The 23,327-nt window shown below is 40.2% G+C and overlaps 2 protein-coding genes across 2 annotated transcripts; both read left to right on the top strand.

Moving 5' to 3' along the window:
- The first annotated feature begins 844 nt into the window (after positions 1-844).
- Positions 845-5,250, top strand: ube2s (ubiquitin-conjugating enzyme E2S). The gene is made up of 4 exons (XM_032559459.1): positions 845-1,038; positions 2,335-2,482; positions 3,246-3,436; positions 3,747-5,250. The coding sequence occupies exons 1-4, from the start codon at positions 1,036-1,038 to the stop codon at positions 4,113-4,115; spliced, it is 711 nt and encodes a 236-aa protein (XP_032415350.1). The 5' UTR covers positions 845-1,035; the 3' UTR covers positions 4,116-5,250.
- A 1,810-nt stretch (positions 5,251-7,060) lies between these two features.
- shisa7a (shisa family member 7a) lies at positions 7,061-22,022 on the top strand. The gene is made up of 6 exons (XM_032558571.1): positions 7,061-7,539; positions 12,110-14,225; positions 16,710-16,864; positions 17,186-17,251; positions 17,541-17,726; positions 18,724-22,022. Exons 2-6 carry the CDS (start codon positions 13,468-13,470, stop codon positions 19,665-19,667), a joined length of 2,109 nt encoding a protein of 702 aa, XP_032414462.1. The 5' UTR covers positions 7,061-7,539; positions 12,110-13,467; the 3' UTR covers positions 19,668-22,022.
- The last annotated feature ends 1,305 nt before the right edge of the window (positions 22,023-23,327 follow it).

The following is a 23,327-nucleotide window of genomic DNA, read 5'->3' as shown; positions in this document are numbered from 1 at the left end:
AAGGAAAATGAAATGTTGTTGCAACTCATTTAATTCAAATATCTTCAGAGTCATTTTGCATTGTGGGCAGGAAGGATCTCCAGTAACAATCAGTCTTGCAACAAATCTGAAGAGACCTCTGACTGAAGACAGGTGATGTGAGACAGGTCATTTTCCATGCAGCAAAGACAATATTCACAGTAACATGTCCTTGATGGCACCATCAGTTGTTGGTAGGCACTGCTAATCCACTTCACTTGCATTTGTTGCTCCTGTTTAAATCTCTTTTGGGGCGTATGATCAGTGATTTGATTCTTGCCCATTATCATTTCTTTATAGTTCAAAGAAATAATTTGAACTGTAAAGAAACACTGGCCCCCGGTAAATTTGAAGAATCGCGTCTACTGTTAACAGTTGCCACACATTAAATCTTATACAGTTATACAATATAATCAATTAAGATTTAATGCGTTGTCAACTGCATAATAACAACAACACCATGTGAAAGGAATAATACAAGTTTACCACTTTAGAATGCCACATATTTAACAAAAACAAATATTTTGCCTGTTTTAAGTAAATAAGTAGAATACTGATGCTTGGTTTTAAGATCATTGGCCTAATTTAAACGGTATGTAGACTCCACACTGGAGATTTTTGGGCGCCGCTAACTTATGCTGGTGTTTAAATGATGCTGACCCTGTATTGATCGGGGTTTGTAAGATTTTCAAAAGAACCAATGAGTGGAGAGTATAACTCATGATTTTAACTTTCTGAAGCTGATAGGACCGTCCTCTGTGATGAAACGATAATTCTGCACCCTGATTGGCTAAGCCTTTCTGACGTATCACGTCACCAACCTTATCATTGGTCAGCGGCAGTAGGTTAAACCGTAGTACGTATTTTTGTTCCTGTGTCAACGTATAGAAGAAGAAAAGAAAAACAATAACGTCCGAGGCAGGCTTAAGTTTTTATCAGAGACATTTATTATTAAAAAATAATAGAAAAGTTTCTTTATATCTGACACACGCCATACATTCGTCGTCCTTCTCGAAGATGGTAAGATTGATGACCGAGTCTATTGCTAACAGCTAGCTGCTAGCTTGATCCGACATTTACTCGTCGAAGGCTCTCCTGAATATTTAATTTTTTTGTTGAAATGTGTGCTTTAATAATAGGATAACTTTTTCATTTAGTCAAATCAATAAGGGAATTTACAAAGAAACTGGTAGTTTTCCAGCTGTTAAGATCTGATACTAACTGTCCTAAGCTATTGTTTGCAATGCTAACCGTTTCCTATAATTAACTTTCTCTATGAGATGCTCAATAAAATACTTTACAGACAACTTGCCTTTAATGCGGAATTGTAATGTGTTTTTCCATAAAAGGTAAGAGCCAAATAAACAGATAAAGTCATTTTAATCTTTTGAAAAAACTTTGTCTTGACCGCTGGCACAAGAGATTCCAAACTATATCCAGCTCAAGATTAGTGAAAATGCATTGAGGTGTAAAACAGATTCTGTAGTCAAACTAAATTAACTAAAGAGTACTTAAGGAAAAGGAGTGTAATGAAATGCTGCTGATAATTTATTTCAATATGGCATGAAATAAATTATCACTTGAAAAAGACGGTCTTTTCAAGTGAACTGTCAATGGAAATACTTTTTAATTAGGAAAGACTGTGGCAAAATCAGTGTTTTTGAGAATAATTTCTGTTAAGATCAGTGGTTTTGATAAAAATGTTTTTGCTTTTTAGCATCAAGTGTTTCGTACTCAAAATTTGCAAGCTCTAAGGAACAAAATGTTAGATCTTCTGTCATGTCAGAGACAGAAGTCATTATATTGGCTTTTGCTTGTGTTATCTAATGGACATTTAACTACATATGCACAAATCAATTTGTCCATAAATCAAAATTGTCCTGTTTGTTTAGTTGATTGATATGCTAAATGCTAAAAAAATTAAATATTTTTTAAATCTAAAACTTCATCGATCAACAGCATATACTTTCAATATTTTTTATTTCAGCTTAATAAAAATAGATTAAGGTCAGAGCCATATGTTGTAATGGCTCTGACCTTAATTTTCTGTTTGATTTTGAACTTGAACCTTTATGAATCTGCAGCATATTCCAAAGGGTGGTTCTTAATCCCAAGGGTGGTTCTTACTTCTTAATCCCAATTTAAATAATAGTAATAATAATTTTTAATCTAAACGACGTTGCCTGACCCTACCACTTGCCCACCAAGGTTATAAGTTCTTTAGGGATTTTAAAAATGTATTTACTTGCTTTCTAATGGGCTTACCTTATTACACAACTTCTTGTTTGCTAAAGATTTAATAATCTTTCTCTTCAGAACTCTAATGTAGAGAATTTGCCCCCCCACGTTCTGCGGCTGGTCTATAAAGAAGTTTCCGCTTTGGCTGCAGACCCCCCAGAGGGCATCAAGATCTATCCCAGTGAAGAAGACATAACTGAACTTCACACGTCTATTGAAGGACCAGGTAAAGTTTGGAATGTAACTTCTTCATAGAAATAGGAATTTTCTGTTTGCATTTATTTGTTTAATTGTTTGAAATTCTTCCCTTCCCCTTTTAAGGTAGCCATAATCTTTTTCAGATTGTGTATAATACATCAGCTTTGATAATGGCTCATAGAAACATGCACACAGACATGGAGCTTTCAAGATCTAGTTCAATCAGTTATTGCAGAACAGGAAAATATCAGACATAGTATTATTTATGGGTAAAGTGCCTTGGTAGCAAAAAAACTAGCACTGCACTGATTTTTTTATTTTGTTTTCCTTTGCAAACATTCTGTGCAAAAAAACGTTGCGATGACGTTAGTCTGAGCAACACAGACACACAAAAAAAATAATACTACCATTACTCTGCTCCTATTTTTATCATGTAAGTACTTAATTGGTGTTGTGTGAGTCAGATTAAATAGATGAACGACAGTCAGTGGCCTCCATGTTATCTCTGTGCGTTTATTTTCCTTTCCCCCGTTGCTTTGGACCAAGAGGAGGCAGATCAGGTATTTCACTCCTTCACGCAGCATTCTGCATCACTCTATTTGTAAGTCTGTGATGCAGAAAGTGATATCAGAACCTATAACATTATAGGTATTTATTATTTGTGGTTGATATTGTTTTCCCCTCAGCTGCAGCTTCGTGAGCCTATTTTTTTTGGAGGGAAAAACATTTGTACAGACTTGACACAGTAATGAGATACATGCTCATGGGATGAATTCTTTATACTCTGACAGAGGGAACACCATTTGCCGGCGGCATTTTCCGAATGCGACTGGTCCTCGGGAAGGACTTCCCTGCTGTTCCACCCAAGGGGTATTTCCTGACCAAGATTTTTCACCCAAACGTGGGTCACAAGGGAGAGATCTGTGTCAATGTGCTGAAGAGGGACTGGAAGGCAGAGCTTGGCCTCCGACACGTCTTACTTGTAAGGTTTACTTTTTTCTTTTTTCTTTTTTTAGAACCTGAAATGAATTTACAGTGACATGACAAAAAAGGAAAAAAAAAAAACAAGGTTCAATTTGCATCCTTCGCTGTCATGATCTTAAAAATTTATCATGTGAATAAGCTTGTTCGCGTGTGACTCCTATTTTAATTTCTTATTTAATGGGAACACGGCTATTGTGAAATTGCTTTTTCAACATTAGAAAATAGATGAGGACCTTGCATACATTTGTAATGGAAACAGATCTACGACATAATTATAAATCTTTTACTTTGTTTTTTTCCAAAAAAAGACCATCAAGTGTCTTCTCATCCATCCAAACCCTGAGTCTGCGCTAAACGAAGAGGCCGGCCGCCTGCTTTTAGAGGATTATGCCGAGTACGAGTCCCGCGCCCGTCTCCTCACAGAAATCCATGCGATGGGTGGGCCGGGCGGGACCTCCGGGGCTCCTCAGGACCCTAACGACGGCCCTCAGCCAAAGAAGCACGCAGGTGACCCTATGAAGAGATCGGAGCCCAGCGTGGCAGCAGTACCAGCAGCTCTGGGTAATGGAGCTAATGGAGCCAGTACCACCAGCAGCAATAGCAACGGTAGTAGTAACACCAATAATGTAGCAGGGAAAAAGAAAGCAGATAAAAAGCGAGCTCTGAGGCGACTTTAATACCTCTGCAACATTTCTGTACGTATGAATGCGAGCGTGAGTGTAAATATAAATATTGAATTGTGTTGACCGAATTTTTTGTTGTTTTCTTTTTTTTCTGACTCTTACTAGACTTTCCCTATTGTACCTCTGTTTTGCCTCCAGTTTGTTTTATCCTATTGGCTGTACAGGTTTGTTAATTACTTCCATACCTGAAGACACTGAAAAGCTTCTGGATACAGATTTTCAGCAGAATAATTCCAGTTATCTGTATTCTTCCTTTGAGCCAGTCTGACGGAACTACATCACTGAAATATGGCATTTAATGTCTATTATTGACGCATAATTCCTATTGTTTTGGACTTTATCAGGTATTTTTAAAGTGTTTCTTGCTGCTGTGGTGGTACCGTGTACTGCACAGCCTGCCTTGTTATTGAGTCTGAACTAGGACAAAGTTTTCAAATTGAGCTCAAGGGATTTTTATGGAAAATTTGCTAAAAAAAAATTAAAAGTACACATGTTCACTATTGGGATAGAAACGATGCTACTGCGCAGAGCTGAATTTTTGTAACCTGTATTTTTCATATCATGGTCTATATGTGATAAAGGTATGGAAGAATTAACACTGGATTATAAGAAATCTGTCGTCTTCTTCTTTTGTTTTTAAGAAAGAAAAAGAATATTTTCACTGTCCAGTATTTTCAAATCTTTGACATGTCCGCACTTGGCTGTGTTGTGGTTGTGCGTGAAGATGTAGAGCAGTCACCATGAGGGAGCAGGGTAAGCTGGTAACTTTTATAAAAACATGCAAAACAAACAACAAAAAAAAATCAGATTGATTTACATCCGGTGAAGTATAGCAAACATCTGCTACCTACTCTTTCCCACTACTGAAACTTCTGTAGTTTCCTTTCAGAAACTGCAGAAGGCATCCATGTTGGCTCGAGTTTCCTCCTCAATCACAGCACTGGCAGCGTTTCTTAGGCAGATTTTGTTCTGTTCTAAATGCATGTGAGGTCCACAGATCCGGAGAAAATGCTCTGAAAAGACGTTTGTGAAACTCCGTTAATGGGGTCAGCTGACGGCTGGATATTTTGTGTCCATTTTAAATTATTTGAAATAATAAAACATTGAAATATGACAAGTAAAAATTAAATCGAGTCCCGTTTGCTGTTTTTATTTTGTTCCAATGTAAAACAACTGAGTGTATCACCAAGGTTTTGAAAAGTTACAGATGACTTTGTGCCACTAAGCAACAGTCCAGATGTTTTTCCTCCTGGCTCAGGGAAGAGTCTTCTGCGTCGTTTGTAGCCTGTGTTTTGGGTTCGACTGTGCGTTATGGTTCTTAATGTGCTGACTCCAGACTTCATTCCTAAATCTACAAATTCCTCTCAAGACTGTGGTTCTCTGTTGCAGGTGGATATTTTCCTTCCACTCCACTTTCTTTGAATATGCTTGGATACAGCATATTAATTTTGATGTGACACTGAGTTTCCAATATTTTTGTAGTATTTCTGAAACACTGAATGTTTTTATCAGTAAATCAAAATTACAATAAAGTGTAACTTTATGAAATGAGTGACAAAAATATAGAGCTTGTTTTATATTTTGAATTAAAAAATACTTTATTGATCCTAAAGGGAAATTAAATACATTATGAAATGTATCTGTGTGCCATGAGGATTAAGCTCAGCTGGTTTGACATGATACTAGCAACGTGTCCAATTTTATCTTGTGATAACTGCCCATCATACAGGTCCATTCCTCCTAAGTAATGTGTGTAAGAGAGATATTTTCACTGTCTGGCAATATAAATTAGCGCTCTGTTTTTGTTTAGAGTGGTCTCCTGCTCTGATGGAATAATCATTATGAGGAAAAGACTAATTGCATCCACCCCTGCAAACTAGCCAGTGAAAGTGCACCCGGCAGAGCGTCGTCATTGGACCATAATTGCGGGCTCCACCGGCCTCTGCCTCAGACATGCAGCAGCCCACCCACCTGTGTAGAAATAGCAGCCTACCATGCAGGTAATTATCAGGCCCTTCTTAGGCACCTGGGGCTCCACATATCCCCCATATACAACCCCCTGAGCTCCGGTTTTTGAAAGTGCTTACCTCTTCCACCAGCTGGTATCCACCTCCTCTGGATCCTCATGGATAAACCCGGGGGCCCACACCTTTTATTTCTGGAATTATTCTAATCAAGAGTGATACTGTAGGCTGGATAATCTATTTGTTTTAGTATCATGACTCATCCAGCAAGCCTGATGCAAATTATTAGTGCACATGCCCCCCTCCCCTCCTTTAAACATATATATTTTTAAAGGTATTTTCATTCATCTTTCTCAGGATCTGATGATGGCGAAGTCAGTTTCACCCACTGCCATTTCCGACCAGTCTTCCCCTTACTGGTTTTCCAGGCTCTCCCGTCCCACACTTAAAGCAATCTGAACGGTCGGTGTGGAACTCAGAGTCTAATTGACAGTTTCGTTCACGCTCCAGTGTTAAAGCTTTTGCGCCAGTCCTCTCCCCGCACCTCACCCGTTTTCATCGCTTTCATAATTGCCACCAACATAATGACACAGTTGCTGTGGCAACCGTGCCTCTCTGTGTCTCTTTTCTTCCTCTCCGCCGTGCGCACACACACACGCAAAGCAATAGAAAATAACGCGCAAACACAATCTCTGGATCTAGATTTTATTTTATTTTTATTTTTTACCCCTCCCCCCCCCCCACTCGCTGGAGTGCATCTGATTTGTTTTATTTTTCTTTAAACAACAAGAAAGATTTAAAAGAATAAAATTTAAAAAAAAGTTTAGAAATAAAAGTGGTTTTCATGTCATAGGGTCACGTAGTTCAGTATGAGTTAATTAAATGAAGATGAGCCAGTTGAATGGGCCTGCTGACGGTCAGCATCCAGCAGCCTGGAGTCGGGTCTCATCAGCGTTCAGCCTGACGGACCAATCAGAGCGCTCCGCCACTGACGGACCTCCGTGAGGCCAGGCGCAGTTAGTTAGGCACCGATACCAGAGGAACCAGCGTCAGTCAGTCAGCTCCAGGTTCAGAAAGTTAAATTCACACTTTTGCGCGTTTTCCCCCCCCTTGGATAGTTATTCTAAAATTTCCAATCCGGAGTTTAGATGAACTGTCACATGTTTGAGAACATCTCGGTGTTTTTTTTTTTTTGCCCCCTCTTCTTTTCTTGTCTACCTCTGGATTATTAACAAGCCTGCTGGAGAGGGAAGAAACCTGAAATCGGAAGAGCTTTTGGAACAAAACAAAACCAAACAAAAAATCTAATCAAATAAAACAAGTGGCACATCTAGCAGCAGCGGTTCAATCTGTCCTCATCATCTTCTGCCACGATAACAGGCTGCCATCAGAGGAGCGCGGAGATGTACAGTGCGCAGGCTCTCCACAGCATCAAACCCCAGAGCAGCGCACAGGTAAGACACGACATTATGCACATTTTATTACTGCAACACCACTTAACGATTAACATCTTTGAAAACGACTCGGTACTTTCTGTGTCTTTGTATGCGCACGAAAATGTGAGTTTGTGCGCGTCTGTTAGGCTGTCAAAAAATAAATAAAAATAAAAAATACAAAGAACAAGAAAAAGCATTTAGAAAAAAGCTGCGCCACACTCTCACATTTTCATGTTTGCTTTTATTCCATGTGTGTCTTTTTACATCATTTGAGCGCATTAATCGACAGCACTGCGGCGTTATGAACATATTAAAAACCATTCATAAGACGCACACACATGCACGCACACACACCGGCACGGATACACCCCCGCACTTTTAGCCTGCGCTGAATACATGCAAGTCATGTCCGTGCAAGTTGCAACTTATTAACCTAATGAAGGCTGGAGAGCTGTCTGAGGAGCGGGGTGTCCAGTTCAATCGCCTGGTGATGCACAGGCGTTGCGCAGCACGTATTCACTGATATAGAGTCCCTCATCCGCGGCTGTCACTGTAATTAAACGTCTCTCAGATGCACAGTGATTGTATTCAGGATGTTTTCACCCACTGACATCACAGTGCGCTCTATGTGAGAACGAGGGGTATGGGGGAAAGTGGCCATTTTGTTTCGTTCCCAACAAACACCTGTTGAGAACATTGTATGCTAAGACGTGCAGACGCTCTCTCCTGCAGTGGAAAGGATGGAGCCCCTTTTGCTGTGTTGCAATTTAAACGTGAAATGTTTTTGCAACTGTTGTAGCTGTGCAAACTCAGTGGAGGAGGAAGAGGAGGGGGGGGGGGGGGGGGTGCATCTTCAAGGCTGTGAATGTATGTGCACCTTACAACCTTTGGTTCCCATCTACTGCAGCACCCAGAGGAAGGCTTGAGTCACTTCACTGGAAAATAGCACAGCGAAAGACTTGAGGAGGTGCATTCAGATTTATAAGATTAAGTTTGAGAAAGAAACATCTGTGCAGCTGCAAATGCACATTTTCCTTTGAACGTATGGTCTGTCGCAAATGGAGTTGCCGCGACAATGTGATCATGACATGGGTATCATCTTTTGAGAAAAAGATAGATAGATAGATGTGACTTTGGAGTCTGACTTTTTTAATTTTTTTTTTTACTAATAGGTGTAGATTGGACTCTGCCTCCTTTCCCCCACCTTTCAATTCATCCTTCACTCACACACAGACAGAGCTGCATTGCTATTCTGAGAGAGTTAGCTGCCTCAACCCACGCACAGAATCTGAGAAAGAGAGCGAAAGGCAGAACGAGGGAGAAAGAGGGGAAGGAAGGAGCAGGAAGAATAAAAAGAGAGGCAGAGACTACATGGAGGTTTACAGAACGCCGACTGTATCCTTCACATGCAGTTTCAGGTTCAAACCCTTTCGATTGTTTGAACAGGAGCCGATGTACAGTTCTGATTACCACTCTCCTCCTTCTTGCGTGTGGCGTGGACTTGCATTAGCAGATCTGTTTGGTGGTGCTGTTTGTGTGATGTGCCGTGTTGTATTGGTAAGTGCTGGGAGAAATGTACTTGATTCTGTGCCACCCACACACCGCCCTCCCACTCATGGTCGTCTCTGCATCTATACCTCTGGCTCTTCCCGCTCGCCACAATCTCTTTGCTTGTTTAAATCCTTACCCTGCATTTATCCCTCTGGACTCTTTTCCATCACTGGCTTTTTCAGGAGATTCAGTGTTCCTTCCTGCAAACCAAACAAGCACACTAATATGCAATCCGCACTCTCCTACAATTCACGACATGTACATCGCCCCAAAAATTAAGCACACTCAAGGGTTGACAAAGGTGTGCAGGGCAGGAATCACGAGGTTGTGGCCCTCTGGGCAAACTGTGCTTTCGGTCAACTACCCACACAAGTTTCTTTAATGCCTGCAAGTCACAGTAGATTGATAGTTAGTCTCTCTGTTTTTTATTGCTAAAATTTCCTTTATTGCTAAAATGTTTTCATTCATACCTAACATACCTAAGTACCGATCCCAAACGTCAAAGTTGCAATTTGAGGCCTGTATGTGGCAGTTTGACCCATGTCACTGAACTGAAAACAAAGCATATCGTGCCCTTTAAACTAATGGTTCAGATTTTTTTTAATGATCAGGAACAGCTTCCTTAGTTGCAGTAGAAAGACATCAAGTTGCGATGTGTTTGTCAAAATGTGAAGAAATCCTCAGAGGTGGATGGCTAACAGCTATTACCCTGTTTTAGTTATTTTACCAATATGAAACAACTCAAGCTGAAAATGTTTATTTCACTAAAGACTGTTTATAAGTTCTTGTTTTCTCAGTTGAACAACATCTGTAGACTGGTAAAAATGAACACCTTGTTCTACGCTATTTGCTTTGCACAAAGGGTCTGAACTCTCAGCTATTTTAAAAGGATCGCTTGTTGGAAGAGTAAAGTCTATTGAAGTTTAAAATTTTACCCAGTCGTTAGCCTTGCCACGGCCAAGGCTAACATTTGGCCGTGACATTTGTAATGCGCTAGTTCAATGCTATGAAGCTTACCAGAAATTGGATGTGCTGTAAACAACCATCCTCCACCGTGAACAGGGAAGTACTGAGCTGAAAAAGACAGCTGTTAATGCAAATTCAATGTTTTGAAACATGGCCAACATGGACTGAATGGCTTTGTTCACTTCCTCCACTGCCGTTGCTGAAACTACAGGCAGACTATGATTCTAAAACAGAGCAGAAAAACGTTATTGTTCACAGCTTCTCCTTCTGTTCGCTGATTCGCCAGGTTGAAATTCTGCTAGAGAAATTCCCTTTAATGGGAGAAAGCCCAGACGGAGCAGTGAAGCGAGATTAGAATCGAGTGGAAAAGAGCAGCAATGGTCAGGCTACCATGACAGGCTGTAAAATTGGTTTTGTGTGACTATAATTATGTACTTGATATCTAAAAATGTATTTTGACTAGACACAATTTCATTTCGACTATCCTGAATTGTAATTTAAGATAATATGCATTTACATTCTGACTAGTAAGAATAATAATTCAAAATATCTTCAATATTATGTCAAAACGCTCTGCTTCAATATCTGTGACTATGTGAAACTAAATCCAGGCGGAAACTACTGGATTTATCATTCCTATGCATCATCATCATCATTGTGGGTGTAATTGTGAGGCAAATTTTCTATGTTCTAGTTACCTGGGAAGTCGGAGTTCGGATCTCACGTTCCCTATTAGTGGGTAACAATCCAACACTTGGTGAATTCTGCTTCACAATGATAGGAAAGCAACAGCGTTCCAGTTAGTTTTAATTTCAACATGGTGACACCCATAAACATTGTTTTTAATAGCTCTTTCAACCATCAATTTAAACCTTACATAAGCAAACACCACTTTTAATTTGTTCAGCTTAGAATTGCGGGCACTTTGTGTCACGCTGGTTTTAGATGCACACATCTTACCACTGTTGATGCCAGGAGCGGCCATATTGAAAAGTGAAGTCCACTTTACAAGTTGTAACTGTGAATAATCAAAGTTGCTCCCAGTGGGAAATCTGAATTTAGAGGGTGTTCCAGTTGATTTTTACGACGGGGAAGTCAGAATTTTCCAGTTCTGAGTACAACTGGAATGCAGGATAAGTGTGGATTGATTAGCTTTAGCGTGGGAATATACAGACAGTGCCTTGCTGAAAACAATCTCGTTCCTTTGGCATAGTGTTGTATTCCACAGATATGGATATTTTTGATTTTAAGTTGTATTTCGTATCTATATTTGCAAAAATTGGAGGTCCATCAGACTGCCTGTACACTACCGCTGTTGTGAGGATTTATGCAACCATCACTATCAACCTACCTTTAGCATAGCTGATTTGACTTATAAATCAGCAACAAAAATATGCTAAAGTGTCGAAATGTAATATCCACTAATGTAGTGTTTATATTTTAATTTATATCTTTATTTAAGTCACTAAAATTTCATTAAATCTTCAAGAACCAGTAGCTGGCAGTAATGCACATCTAACGTTTCTTGCTAACCGCCAATAAATAAAAAAAAAAAAAAAAATCGAGAAGAAGAAGACACGTAACTCGAGAGGCCGTCTGTTTATCTACATGATTTGCTTTTAGTAACACAGACGTTTTTTTGGCTAAAGAAACGTTGACTAAGTGTAAACTTCATGGTATCTTAGTAAAGTGTAGGTATTTAAACTCTGCTGATATAACTTTGAGTCTTATAGATTAAATGATTTTCAGTTTGAGTGGCTTTAATTTGTTTAAATTGGCTAAATGATGAGCCCGTCTGAGTAGCTGTTTGCCTTCCATCACTGATTTATTTGGTAGGAAATCTTTCAACTCCAGATAATAACTTTAAAATCTGATCTATTCTTTTAAAACTTACTGTTAACTTGAACTTGTTTGACCATGTCTAACCCGAGGCTCAGGTTACATATGATGTCCTTGTTTTCAGATACGTAAAAATCCAACAAATTTAAACATATGTGATGTGCGTTTGCTCTTCCTAAGCCACAACATTTGCAAGACATCTGTTAATTTTTTGTTCTGTTACATGTTGCAGATCTGATTGTCGACCTGTTAACCTGGAGAGCGTTTTGGCCATCAAGCTTTTTAAAGACAACAAGAAGAGAAACACCCCCCTTGGAATAATAGTCAGTGGACAAACTGCTACTTTGTGGGACTCTTTTTATTTCACACCCAAACCCTCCTAAGAAGGTTAGAGGAGCATGTAAATGAAACAAGTGGAGCCTTCGGTGATTTCAGCATTCTGTCTCCCCCATCTGTGCCTACATTCTCTGCTACAGATAGGGACGTTTTGATAATTACATATAATTATAATTTCTGTGGGAGACAGATCTGCCTCTGTCTATTATTGCCAACACCTCCAGTACAATAACTTCACACATTTACATATCTCTCAACAAAAGTGATATTCTCTGAACCCCCTGGAGATAAATCAGGAATAATTCTGCTCCGACTGACATGTCACATGCAAAAGCAATGTGCCATTCATCTCATATCTATTTAAGGATACAGCTGAGTGACAAGGGTGACTTCTTTTTTTCATAAAAATCTGCCTGAAAACCATGGCATTTAGCTCTTGTTGCTGCACGTTTTAAAAGGCCGGCAGTCATTCTTCTGCTTCATGTGTGCTTGTAATTTTTTCCGCCTTCTAGCACATAAGCAGAGCCTTCCTCATTATCACCCACAGTCCAGTCACAGTAACGGCTTGTGCCAGGCGAGCGCTGACCAAACTGATCCCGATGGAGTCCTCCGAAATGAGTCTGCATTAATGGACAATATTGATCCACATTGTTTGATGGGCATAAAATCCCCAAATTGGTTAGAGCATTATTCTCATACATTTCTTCTGATAGTAATAGCTGCCTACAAATTAATTAGGTCTTGAATGTAGAAAGTGCCAGATTGAACTAGTTAGCGGAAGATGAATAGAACAGACAAAACACTCCCTGTGAACCATTTCTCAAGTGCCAGAGTCAGCAGACGAATGTACAGGAGTGTCTTGTTTTATTGAATCAATTTGGAACTCATAAAGGACTATTGGGGCCAGGAATTGAAACCGTATCCAACAGGGTATTTTTAAGAGAGATGAGAACAAAGCTAGTATGCTTTCGGGGCCCTTCATAAGACGCAATAAAAACAATTTTATTACCATTACCATTAAATACTAACACACACACACTAATGCACTCATAAATTGACGGAAGTAGGCTTTTTCTTTTAAAAATGATATTATTTAGCATACCTGAATGAAATCCGTGATACATCTTTGATATCCAGAAGGCTGTACATTAAATTCTTCACATGGCGTTTTAGTGGGTTAAGCTGGAAAAGCGGATAAAGCTTTGTAACTACATTGACTCAACAACAGAAAATAGGTGTCTTAGTCATGTAAAAATGACGCCCACCACCTATCTCCGAGTCCTCGCCGTCTCCCTGCTTTCCCTTTTCGCTGCCCCTCTTACCCGTGCAGTGGAGCCCTCTTCGTCCCCTCCTCCTCAGCATGTAGACCGCTCAAGGAGGCCGTTCACCGAGCAGCCGGACGCCGATTCCAGCTCCTCTCTCCTGCTCCTTGCCCTCCAGGCCAATGCCAGGCCAGCGGCTCTCCGAAGCAAACCTAAAGCCCCCGAGGAACCTCCAGACACCTCAGAGAGAGTTCTGGAGCCGCTTCCCAAGCCCCTGGCCCAGGTGACTTTTCCGAAGAATGCGACCTCTTCTGAAGGTCTAGGAGACCATTTTGGAGCAGCCCACATCCCACCTCGCATCATGGATGGATGGACAGATGTTTGTTGGGGTTACTACGATGTGATGGGACACTTTGACAATTCTTTCAACTGCTCCAAGGACTCCTACATCTACTGCTGCGGAACATGCCACTACCGCTTCTGCTGTCCAGACCAAAGCCGCAAGCTGGTGCAGGACCTCTGTACAAACTACAACTCTCCAGACTGGGCCAAGCCACAGACAGAGGCCATGATGATCCCAGAGGAGGTGGGTCCCGACCCGGACTACGATCCGCTGAAGCAGCAGAGCCACAACACGGGATTTGTCATCGGTGGCGTTGTTGTGTTCATGGTGGCTGTCGCTGTGGGTATCAAGGTGTGTTTCAACAAGGTCCAACAGGAGGCCAACCAGAGAGACCTGAATATGCCCAGGTAAGGCTTCCACATCCTTACATTTCATCATTTTAGCTGAAAACGTGTCTTCAGGTCGTGTAGAATAATGCTGTTAATTGTCACACTACATATAGTTGACCTTGTTTATGTAGCTTCAGTAAAACTCCTGGTTGCTCCAAGTTGGCTATGAGATTCTCAGTAAGTAAAAACAGCATGAATTCATAGCATCAGGGTATTTTTTAGAAACATTTTAAAGAAAAATGTATAACATAATTTATTTATTTAAAATGGAAACTAGCAATTATTCCTACTACTACAAAGATATTAGAACATACTGATCATGATGATAATGTTATCTATTGAATTACTGTATTTATATAAATCTAAAACCTTTTAGGATATCTTTAATAATGAATTTATTGTATTTTAATTCCTATAAGTTTAATTTGATAACATAAATGTGACAAATATGCTTTTTCTTTATTTAAAATAGTAAATATGTGATTTTAAAATAATTGTTATGTTTAATATATGAATGTTAAAAAATATATAGTTTTTGATTTAATATGTAAAACAAATGTATAGAATTGATGTATTTTTATTTATTTTTTCCAATCACTATGAAAATAGAATATAGTAGCAGTTAACAGTTTAGATTATTACTTTAATCTAGTGAAAGGAAATTATTTAAACTACTTCTAAATTAAAAGTAGTTCAAGTAAAAGTGTTTATCCTGAGTATTAAACTGTTTCAGCATAAAGTAACACTTGGACTCCAATGAACTAGCATTAGCTGCTTAACTAGTGGAGCTATCTGCTAAGGTAGCCAGCCTCTAGTTAGTTCTGTAGTGGACATGCTAGTCTTAGCTTACCAACTCTAGTTTTAAACGAGAAACCGTACGTATTTACAATCAGCTGAAATTATCTTTCTTCTCCGCAAGGAAAAGGTGTAGAAGCCTTTTTTTCAGGCAGCTGACCAGCAGTGTGCAGTAACAAGTCACATTGACACATTATCTTGCCTTTCTTTTAAAAGGTGTTTAGGAGGAACAGTGTGATGGTTTTGTGGATGACGTATTAAATTGTAAGTTGAATCTATAGCCTAGAAATATTGCAGTTAATATTTCTAGGCTTTAATCAAGCCTGTCACAATAACCAATTAATCAATTAATCACATGATAAATTAAAACAAGCTCAATGAGTTGTATTTTGGTGATTAATCATTTTTCAAGGGCAATTTTGTTTACAGAGAGATCATACTCCATTTTATTTGTGGTTTCTGTTGTGTGTGTTTTTATTTTTGTTTTATTTGTTGTTTTTGGTTGTCGTGTTTTATTTTGGATATTCAAAATGTCTTCCAGTTCCAGTATTAATATCTTTTTACAAAATTTACAATTATTGGTTTTTGAGAGGGCAGTATTACTTGAAAATGGTCAAAGAACAATTATTTTTTTTTATCTCAATAATTACTGGGGCAACTTATCGCCAAGCAAAATGTGCTCTTATGACAGCCCTAAATATCATATTTCAAGTGCCATGAACAATAATTAATTTATTTGGGGAATTGGGTGGATTTTTACTGCCTTTTTAATGGTGACCCAGATGGTAAACTCAGGGAGCATAATGATGACTGAGTGATTAAAAATGGGGATTAATTACAAATGAGACTCTCATGTCTCATGTGTTCCTAATATGCAACCTAGGGCTGAACAATATGGCTGAAAAACGTATCACAACATAAGAGTATCATATCAGTCGATGTAAATAATTATTGACTTGTTTTTTGTTTAAAATGTCTGACATTCTGCCAAACTGGTGACGTGACATTTACTGTTTTGTCAACAGTTTTCATTCTACGCCGTTGGTTTTTATTTTTTAGCAGTTATGAGGCCTGGTGGTGGAACCTTGAACTGTTGCTAGGTAACCAAAGAATGAGCGAGTTGCTAGGTAACCAAAGAGAGAGTTAGTTGATACCACTAACTTTGGTTAGCTTGCCGAGGTTGAGCGGCCAAAGCCTTTCCTCTGCCTACATCCCCCATAATGCTGTACGGTTCTGGATCAGAGTTTAGTGAATATTCTACAAATTGAATGTTGAACATTCTATCAGACATATTAGCTATTGCTATTGATCATGTGCTATCACAGTATATGTTGTCATTGATTTATTGTCCAGCCCTAATGCAACTGTAGCCTCAAACCAGTCAGAATATTTGTTTTTGTCTTTTTTTAAGAGGACACTGTTGTCTATCTTTGCAAACAGCACTGGATGATGACCGCTATTGAGCTACATCGAGTGTTTGTTTGTCTCTTAGATGTATTATGTGCACAGTTGCTGTAGGTCATTTTGAAATGCACTGCAAAAGCTCTTGTCTCTTCATCAAACTGACATTATTTTCCTGCCTACAATTAATTACATCAAAAATCATTAAAACTGCTCTCTGGCGATTTGAATGCTGAATTATTGTTAGTGTGAAGAGCACACTTGGTGATCTGTGGCCGATCCCCCCCGTCTCTTGTTTCCCACCAGAGCCCTGGTTGACATGTTGCGACACCAGTCGAGTCCGGTCCAGCAGGATGAAAGAAACAACAGCGTGGCTCTGACCGTAGCGGACGGACAGGGGACGCTGGGAAGAGCTCCGAAAAATCTCTACGCCCCGGGAGTGCCCAGCAAGGACAACAGATGTGAGGGCTTCTTGCAGAATTAGAGAGTGCTTTTGTAACAGCATCTTTCATATGCAGAGGGGGCTCATCTGTGTATTTTTCTCCCCTGCGCCCCACCACTGAGATTTCTCCATGATTAGATAGGACACAAAAATCCCCTGTGGTGTTGTGCTTAAGAATGGTTGCAGAAACAACTTACTCTGGCTTAAAAACTGCTAAATGAACATGCATCAGGAGGTTTTCCTGCGCGGGCCTCATTGTTTTTGCTAAACCGGCATTCATCTTCAAACTGCCTGACATCCATTTTGTGAGCTGATTACCTTATTTTTCTCTGACTTACAGTGGGCAATCTGCAGCACAATTTCATCCACCCATCAGGCTCCAGCCCCAAACACACTGCGACTATCGGTAAGGCAGCTGCTCACATCATGGCTTCCATGTAAATCACATCCAATCACCCAGATTCTTCATTTACTTCATTCACCTACATTTTAAGCTCAGATGTAGGCTCATTCAGCCGAACAATAATAATGATTATCACAGCTCCGGTTTGCTTGTGTCTGTGCTGAAAGCAAGTTGGAAACCAGTCTCCCTTTTTCCTAGTGAATGTTGGAGGATTCACACCCTGCGAAAACGCAGCGCCAGAGGAGCAAATCTCATTTAACACACAGTCGTTTTCTCCCTGTGGTTTTTGTAGAACGCACCCCTCGGATGAACAATGCTCAGCTGGCAGCTGGAGGCACCCTGCTTCCCAGCAAACACAACAACACCAAATCCCAGCCGTCCTTCCACCACTCCCTGCACAACCTGGCCCAGCTGCCGCCCTCCTACGAAAGTGCCACCAAGCCCGAGCTCAACAGATACTCCTCACTCAAACGCCTCGGTGAGTGTTGCCATCTCCCACAAATGAGACGCCTTCTTACCCCCCTTACAGTGCTGCTCCTGCAGATGTTTCATAACCGCTTCAGCATGGCGACACTGTTGGAGCAGAATGCATCGTTGTGTGGTCTTGTTTTTGCAGTGGAGCAAAAGTATTTGCACCCCTTGACCTTTTCTACGTTAGGTCACATTACAACCAATCGAGTAATCAAATTTTTGGTTTTTGAAGATTTAATTTTTGGAAAATGTGGATTATTTTTCCACTAATGACGTCAGAGTGATGTCAGCACGCCCAGGGTCGCCATCTTGCTTATAATGTTGCAAGAATGCAGTCGTAAAATTAGAAGGAGCTAGTTATTTTATGAGAACTACACGAAAAATAACAAAAAATGAATAAAATGAGGAATGTTGAGCATCTTGTGAAGTTATTCTTTGGTACAGGTTTTACAGATATTACTTATGACTTGTCAGAAATACTTTTAACACATCAGCATCAAATTATTATCAGTAGCTGATTTTGCAACAATCATTCAAACAACTGTGTGTATTTCAAGAAAGGGGCTACTCAAACTGAGATGCTCATGTCATATCTTGATAACTTTATTGAACCTTTATCCTCATTAAACATTTTTTTCTCATAATTTTAAGACTTTTTTTGCTAAAGTTACTACTACTATAACTATTTTCTTGCAATTAAACAAATTCTCATAGCCTAATACTCTGATGTACAACTCACTGAAGGGGTTATTGTAATTGCTTTGTAGAAACAACTTTGTGCAGTTACAGCTGCAAGTATTATGTGGTTATTTCTACCAGTTTTGCACATTTAAAGTTTCAAAGATTTGCCTAATTTGCTTTTCAGGGTTGTATTGAGATCATCTGCCAACATGAATTGACAAGATTCTAACGTTGGCGATTGTAGTGTTTTTATCTGTAGACTTATCCTTTGCTACAAATGATTAATTCACATCTTTTAATGTACGTATTGTTTTGGCTATCAGAGAAAGGACTCGATGAGTACTCGTCTGGTTACTGCACCACCAAGCGCCGACCCCACACGGCTCAGCCGGCCCTCCAGTCCTCCCAGCACCACCTCCACTGGGGTGGGGATTACACCCTCAGTGGGAGAGGAACCCTCCCCAGACATGCCATCCGTCCCTGGATCCCGCCGCCCCCCTCTGGCATGCCTGCCTCTCCCACTCCCAATCCTTACCCTCTGGACCCTCCTGAGCCCCAGTACAATCCCAACTACGACACTCTGTCCAAGCCTCCGAGGAAAGTGAAGTCCTCCGATCAGCTGCTCAACATGGGCGACGTCCCCGGCAACACCGGGACGCTGTCTCGGATGTCCAAGAACCAGCAACACCAGTACCACAAAGCCATGGCGGCCTCCAACAAGAACACCAACATGCAAACCCTGACCAGGAAGACGAAGGACAGGCAGGAGATACAGGAGAGGCAGGAGAGGATGCTCATGTCCCCGGACCACTTGGAGGACAGGATGGGGGTCAGCGGGATGGGAGTGGTGGATCCCTATGCCCACACAGGAACCGGCATCGTCCCCACGCTGCCGCGGCAGCAGAAGGCCCAGTCCCAGCAGAATGTGTGCGCCACGCCTTCCCTCGACCGGCACCACATGATCAAGATGAACTCTCACCCCACGTCTGGCCGGGAGCAGGAGAGGAGCACGGGCATGACGAGTCACGTGAGCGGGGGCGTGGGCTGGTCGGGGGAGGTGCCCGGAGCCGGGGTCGTCATGGGAACGGGAACGCTGGGGGGCCACAGCGCCAGGAGGATGGCTTTCGCAGCGAAAAGGCAGAACACCATCGAGCAGCTACATTTCATACCAGGAGGAGGAGGCGGCAGCGGCGGTGGTGGGTCTGCAGGAAGCGCAGGAGGCAGTCAGGGGATCAGGACGGGGAGTAAGAACGAGGTGACGGTGTAAGGTAAAAATCCCTTAGACGTAGGGGAATAGATCACCCTTCTGAATTTAACTATTAGATACAACTACAAATAAAACTAGAAGTATTCAGTAGTAACAGTAACGTGTTTAGGCTATTCAAATTAGTTTTCTCTTTAATCAGATTAGCTTGAATATGACTACCTGTAAAACTAAAAGTTTAGGTGGGGACACCTTTGTGATAGCCTACATCAGCCATATTTTCTAACCGATTTTTGCCATATCGCCATATACAGCAGTGCCATTACTCGTAGAAGGACTGGTGAAACAAAACCAATAGAGGAATAGTTCATGATTTAGTTTTTCTATATCTATATTTAAATATATACATACACGCACACACACACACACACACCCCCACACGCCTACATATATATATGTATATATACATATATATATATATGTAGGTGTGTGTATATGTGTGTGTTTTTCAAGAAGTACTCAGGAGCCATATTAGATATAAAGAATGAGACATTAAAAACTTGGTTTAAGGAAACAGAGGACTTCAGAGGAGAGAGCCAGCTGCCTGGACTGATGTCAACGTGTTAGGCTGAGGAAACCAGATCAGTCTCAAAGACCATTGTGCCTGCATGGTGAAACATTTTGGATATTTTACATTCTGCAGAACAAAACCTCATCCTGACACAAGGAGACTGAACTGCGCTTTTTGCTTCCTAATTTGGTGGACAAGGCTGTTTTCCAGCAGGTCTCCTCGCCTGAATTTCAAACCGAGGACGGACCCAAAATTAACAATCCGACACCTGGGTTGCCTAATTTTCCATGTGACCTTAGATTTTAAATCATCAGAGGAACACAAACTCTGACCACAGCGACCCTACAAGAAAGCCGATATTCAAAAATGATACAGGGTCATTTTTCGGGGGCTGTCGTTTTCCCCTGCTGTTTCCATTCACAGATCAGGCCCTACCAAATAATACCGAACCATCTGTTTTAATATTACCCAAAAAGAAGAAGCATGTGTTCAGTTTTCCTCCAGAGAGGCGACTTGCTGTGTAATACGTTTGCATACAAAGAGCACAAAGAGGATGCACTTACACAACTGTCCTTCAAAGCCATCTTTTTGGAGATACAAAGGAAGTATTAATCCTGGAAGCTGGTCTGACAATCACCACTTAGTTATTACCACAAATGATACAAGCCAGTGATGTTTTGTACAGTCAAAGGATTGTCTTTGGAGCGAGCCGGTGAGAAAAACATCCTTAGAGTCCGGAGTGGGGGTGAGAGACTCGGACGGTTGGGAAGCCCTTCACATCTTCAAGACAAGGAACTTGCTGTATCATAATGCACTTCAGCCAGTATGAGTTAGAAAAAAAATATATATAAAAAAAGTAGAAAAAAAATCATCAATAACAACGCTTATCAATACTAAGGGCTATCCTATCCTATATACTGTAGTATGTGATATCTGTGGTCCATATAAAATGCTCTCTCTTTCTATCGATTTTGTGTTGATATTGTCATGATGTATCAAGTATCAATGTGTACGAACAAAACAAAAAAACTACAAAAAAATAAAACGAGCAATTTAAGCACAGTTCCAAGAGAAACACAGAGACAAAACTTTGCACAAACCAAGTCCCCTGATATTTGCACCAGACACGAGCACGCGCCGTGTCGTGTCCTCAAGGTTTACATTCTGCACGAGCTCGGCCGATCAGAGCGCGACTCATCCATGGAAGAGGGTACTGCATTGAGAGAGGGTTTATTTTTGTTCCTTATTTTTACTTCTGTTTTTATCGAGTGAAATCAGAGGTGCGGGTGACGGAAGCAACGTTTCGGCCAGAGGATAGAACGAGGCGAAACGCTGAAGAGCAAAAACACACGACTCCATTTGGACAATCTTCCTATACACAGTGCTAAATGTAGTTGTTATAAATTTGATGGAGTGTTATTATTAATAATTATTATAACTGTTATGGTTATTATTAACAATTATCTTATGATATGTGACGTTCTTTTACTTGGTGGGATTTTAAGTGTTTATTGTTTTTAGATGACTTTACATTTTCATGACTAGTTGTTTTGTTTTATTTTTTATTTTTTCTGGTCATTAAGATTTTGAGAAGACTCCAAACCTCGATGCATGCCAGCTCCATTTCATTGAGAGGCATTGACAAAAAGCATGCCTGGCATTTCTAAAGGGTCGTCAATGCTTCGAATGGCCAACCCTCCAGCTGTATGTACCGTGCCTAGACATCAGCCTTATGACTTCTTTGTCTCAAGTGATTACTTAAGGTTTACCACTCGGGTACAAAAAAAAAAAAAAAACACGTTTCTAAAAATTCTGCAGCCTTCTAGCTAGACGTGCGGCGAGAGAGTTTCTTCTGCAGCAGCCTGACCGGCTAACTTATGGCAGGCTGTGCGCACAAAACCCTACGATGCCATAATGTTTGTATGTTCAGATGAATGTTGATTACAGAGGAGCTAGAGGTCTGAACAGAAACTCGAACGCTTTGAAGTGCAGTGTCTTTTTTCAGGGAAATAGGACAGACAACGTAGAAGTTGTATTCGATTTTTTTTTTTAAATAGAGCCACAAAAAGGTCTGTAGCAAAGTCTGTAATAACTCACAAGCCATATCCATTTAATACTCATCACAGTTTTTATAAATGGTTAATCTAATTTGTGGAAGTATTGTATTTTGTATAGCTAGTACAATCAGAATATTTTGAGTGATCTCTTCAACATTAATTTGAGGATACAAAAAAAACAACCTTACGTGTTAGTATTTAATGAACTGTACAGTGCCAAACTCATAACATTTTGTTGTCTTTTTATTCTCATAGCATCCTCCTATATAGGGGTTATTTCTTTTTATCATAAAGGAGAAGTAATTCGCAAGCAGGTACACTGAGAAGCTTGTTTTATTTGGAGAGAAATGAATGAATATGGTGTGCATTTTTACCATGATGAATTCATTTAGAAGGGAAGATGCATAAAAGCCACCTGAAGCGGACAGGGAGAGTGTTCAGTAAAGGAAATTTATGGATTTATTTTCATGCTGATAGATTTAAATACAAAACCCTTTTTTGTTATTGTTGAATGCATTGATTCCCTTGGATACGACAGTGACAAAGAATTTGTATAATAAAGTTGGTGGAAAAAATGTTTTGTCCTTTTTTTAATTTGGAGTGTGAGATTTCTCGCATAGGAGATTGTTGGATATTGTCACGGTTTGCAGTAAAATCAGGAGATAATCAGGAGTTTAACTAATTTCTTCAGTTGATGCATACATGCAGGGACGCCGCCTGCATGAATGATGCACTGGATAACCTCCTCCACCATAATCTAGAATAATCCACTAGATTTTTAGAGTGTTGCATTACTGAAAACCAACAGAGAAGCACTGATTGGCATTTTGTTCCTTTGTTTGAGGACCTCACCGAACTTAAACCAGAAAACCTTCCTCAATGCCTAGACTAATTTTATTCTAGATTTACTTTTATTCTCTAAAGAAATCAGCAATCTTGACGTATTACTGACATACCCACAGTTATTGGCACTTTTGTTAAATTGCATAAAAAGACATGAAATTCATTTTCTTTTGGAGTAAAGCTGAATAACATACTTCAGTTTTCTAATAGTGAATGTTAGAGATTATTCTCTTTTACTACCCTTAACTAATT

The sequence above is a fragment of the Xiphophorus hellerii genome, chromosome 3, assembly GCF_003331165.1.
Source record: "Xiphophorus hellerii strain 12219 chromosome 3, Xiphophorus_hellerii-4.1, whole genome shotgun sequence".
Lineage (NCBI taxonomy): Eukaryota > Metazoa > Chordata > Actinopteri > Cyprinodontiformes > Poeciliidae > Xiphophorus > Xiphophorus hellerii.
This window is presented reverse-complemented; position numbering and strand designations above follow the sequence as displayed.

Excerpts from the sequence above, each read along its gene's own strand:
- ube2s (XM_032559459.1), top strand. Across the intron at positions 2,483-3,245 it reads CACGTCTATTGAAGGACCAG|AGGGAACACCATTTGCCGGC; the intron begins GTAAAGTTTGGA and ends ATACTCTGACAG. Across the intron at positions 3,437-3,746 it reads GCCTCCGACACGTCTTACTT|ACCATCAAGTGTCTTCTCAT; the intron begins GTAAGGTTTACT and ends TTCCAAAAAAAG.
- shisa7a (XM_032558571.1), top strand. The coding sequence starts at position 13,468 with ATGACGCCCACCACCTATCTCCGAGTCCTCGCCGTCTCCCTGCTTTCC. Across the intron at positions 14,226-16,709 it reads AGAGACCTGAATATGCCCAG|AGCCCTGGTTGACATGTTGC; the intron begins GTAAGGCTTCCA and ends GTTTCCCACCAG. Across the intron at positions 17,252-17,540 it reads CAAACACACTGCGACTATCG|AACGCACCCCTCGGATGAAC; the intron begins GTAAGGCAGCTG and ends TGGTTTTTGTAG.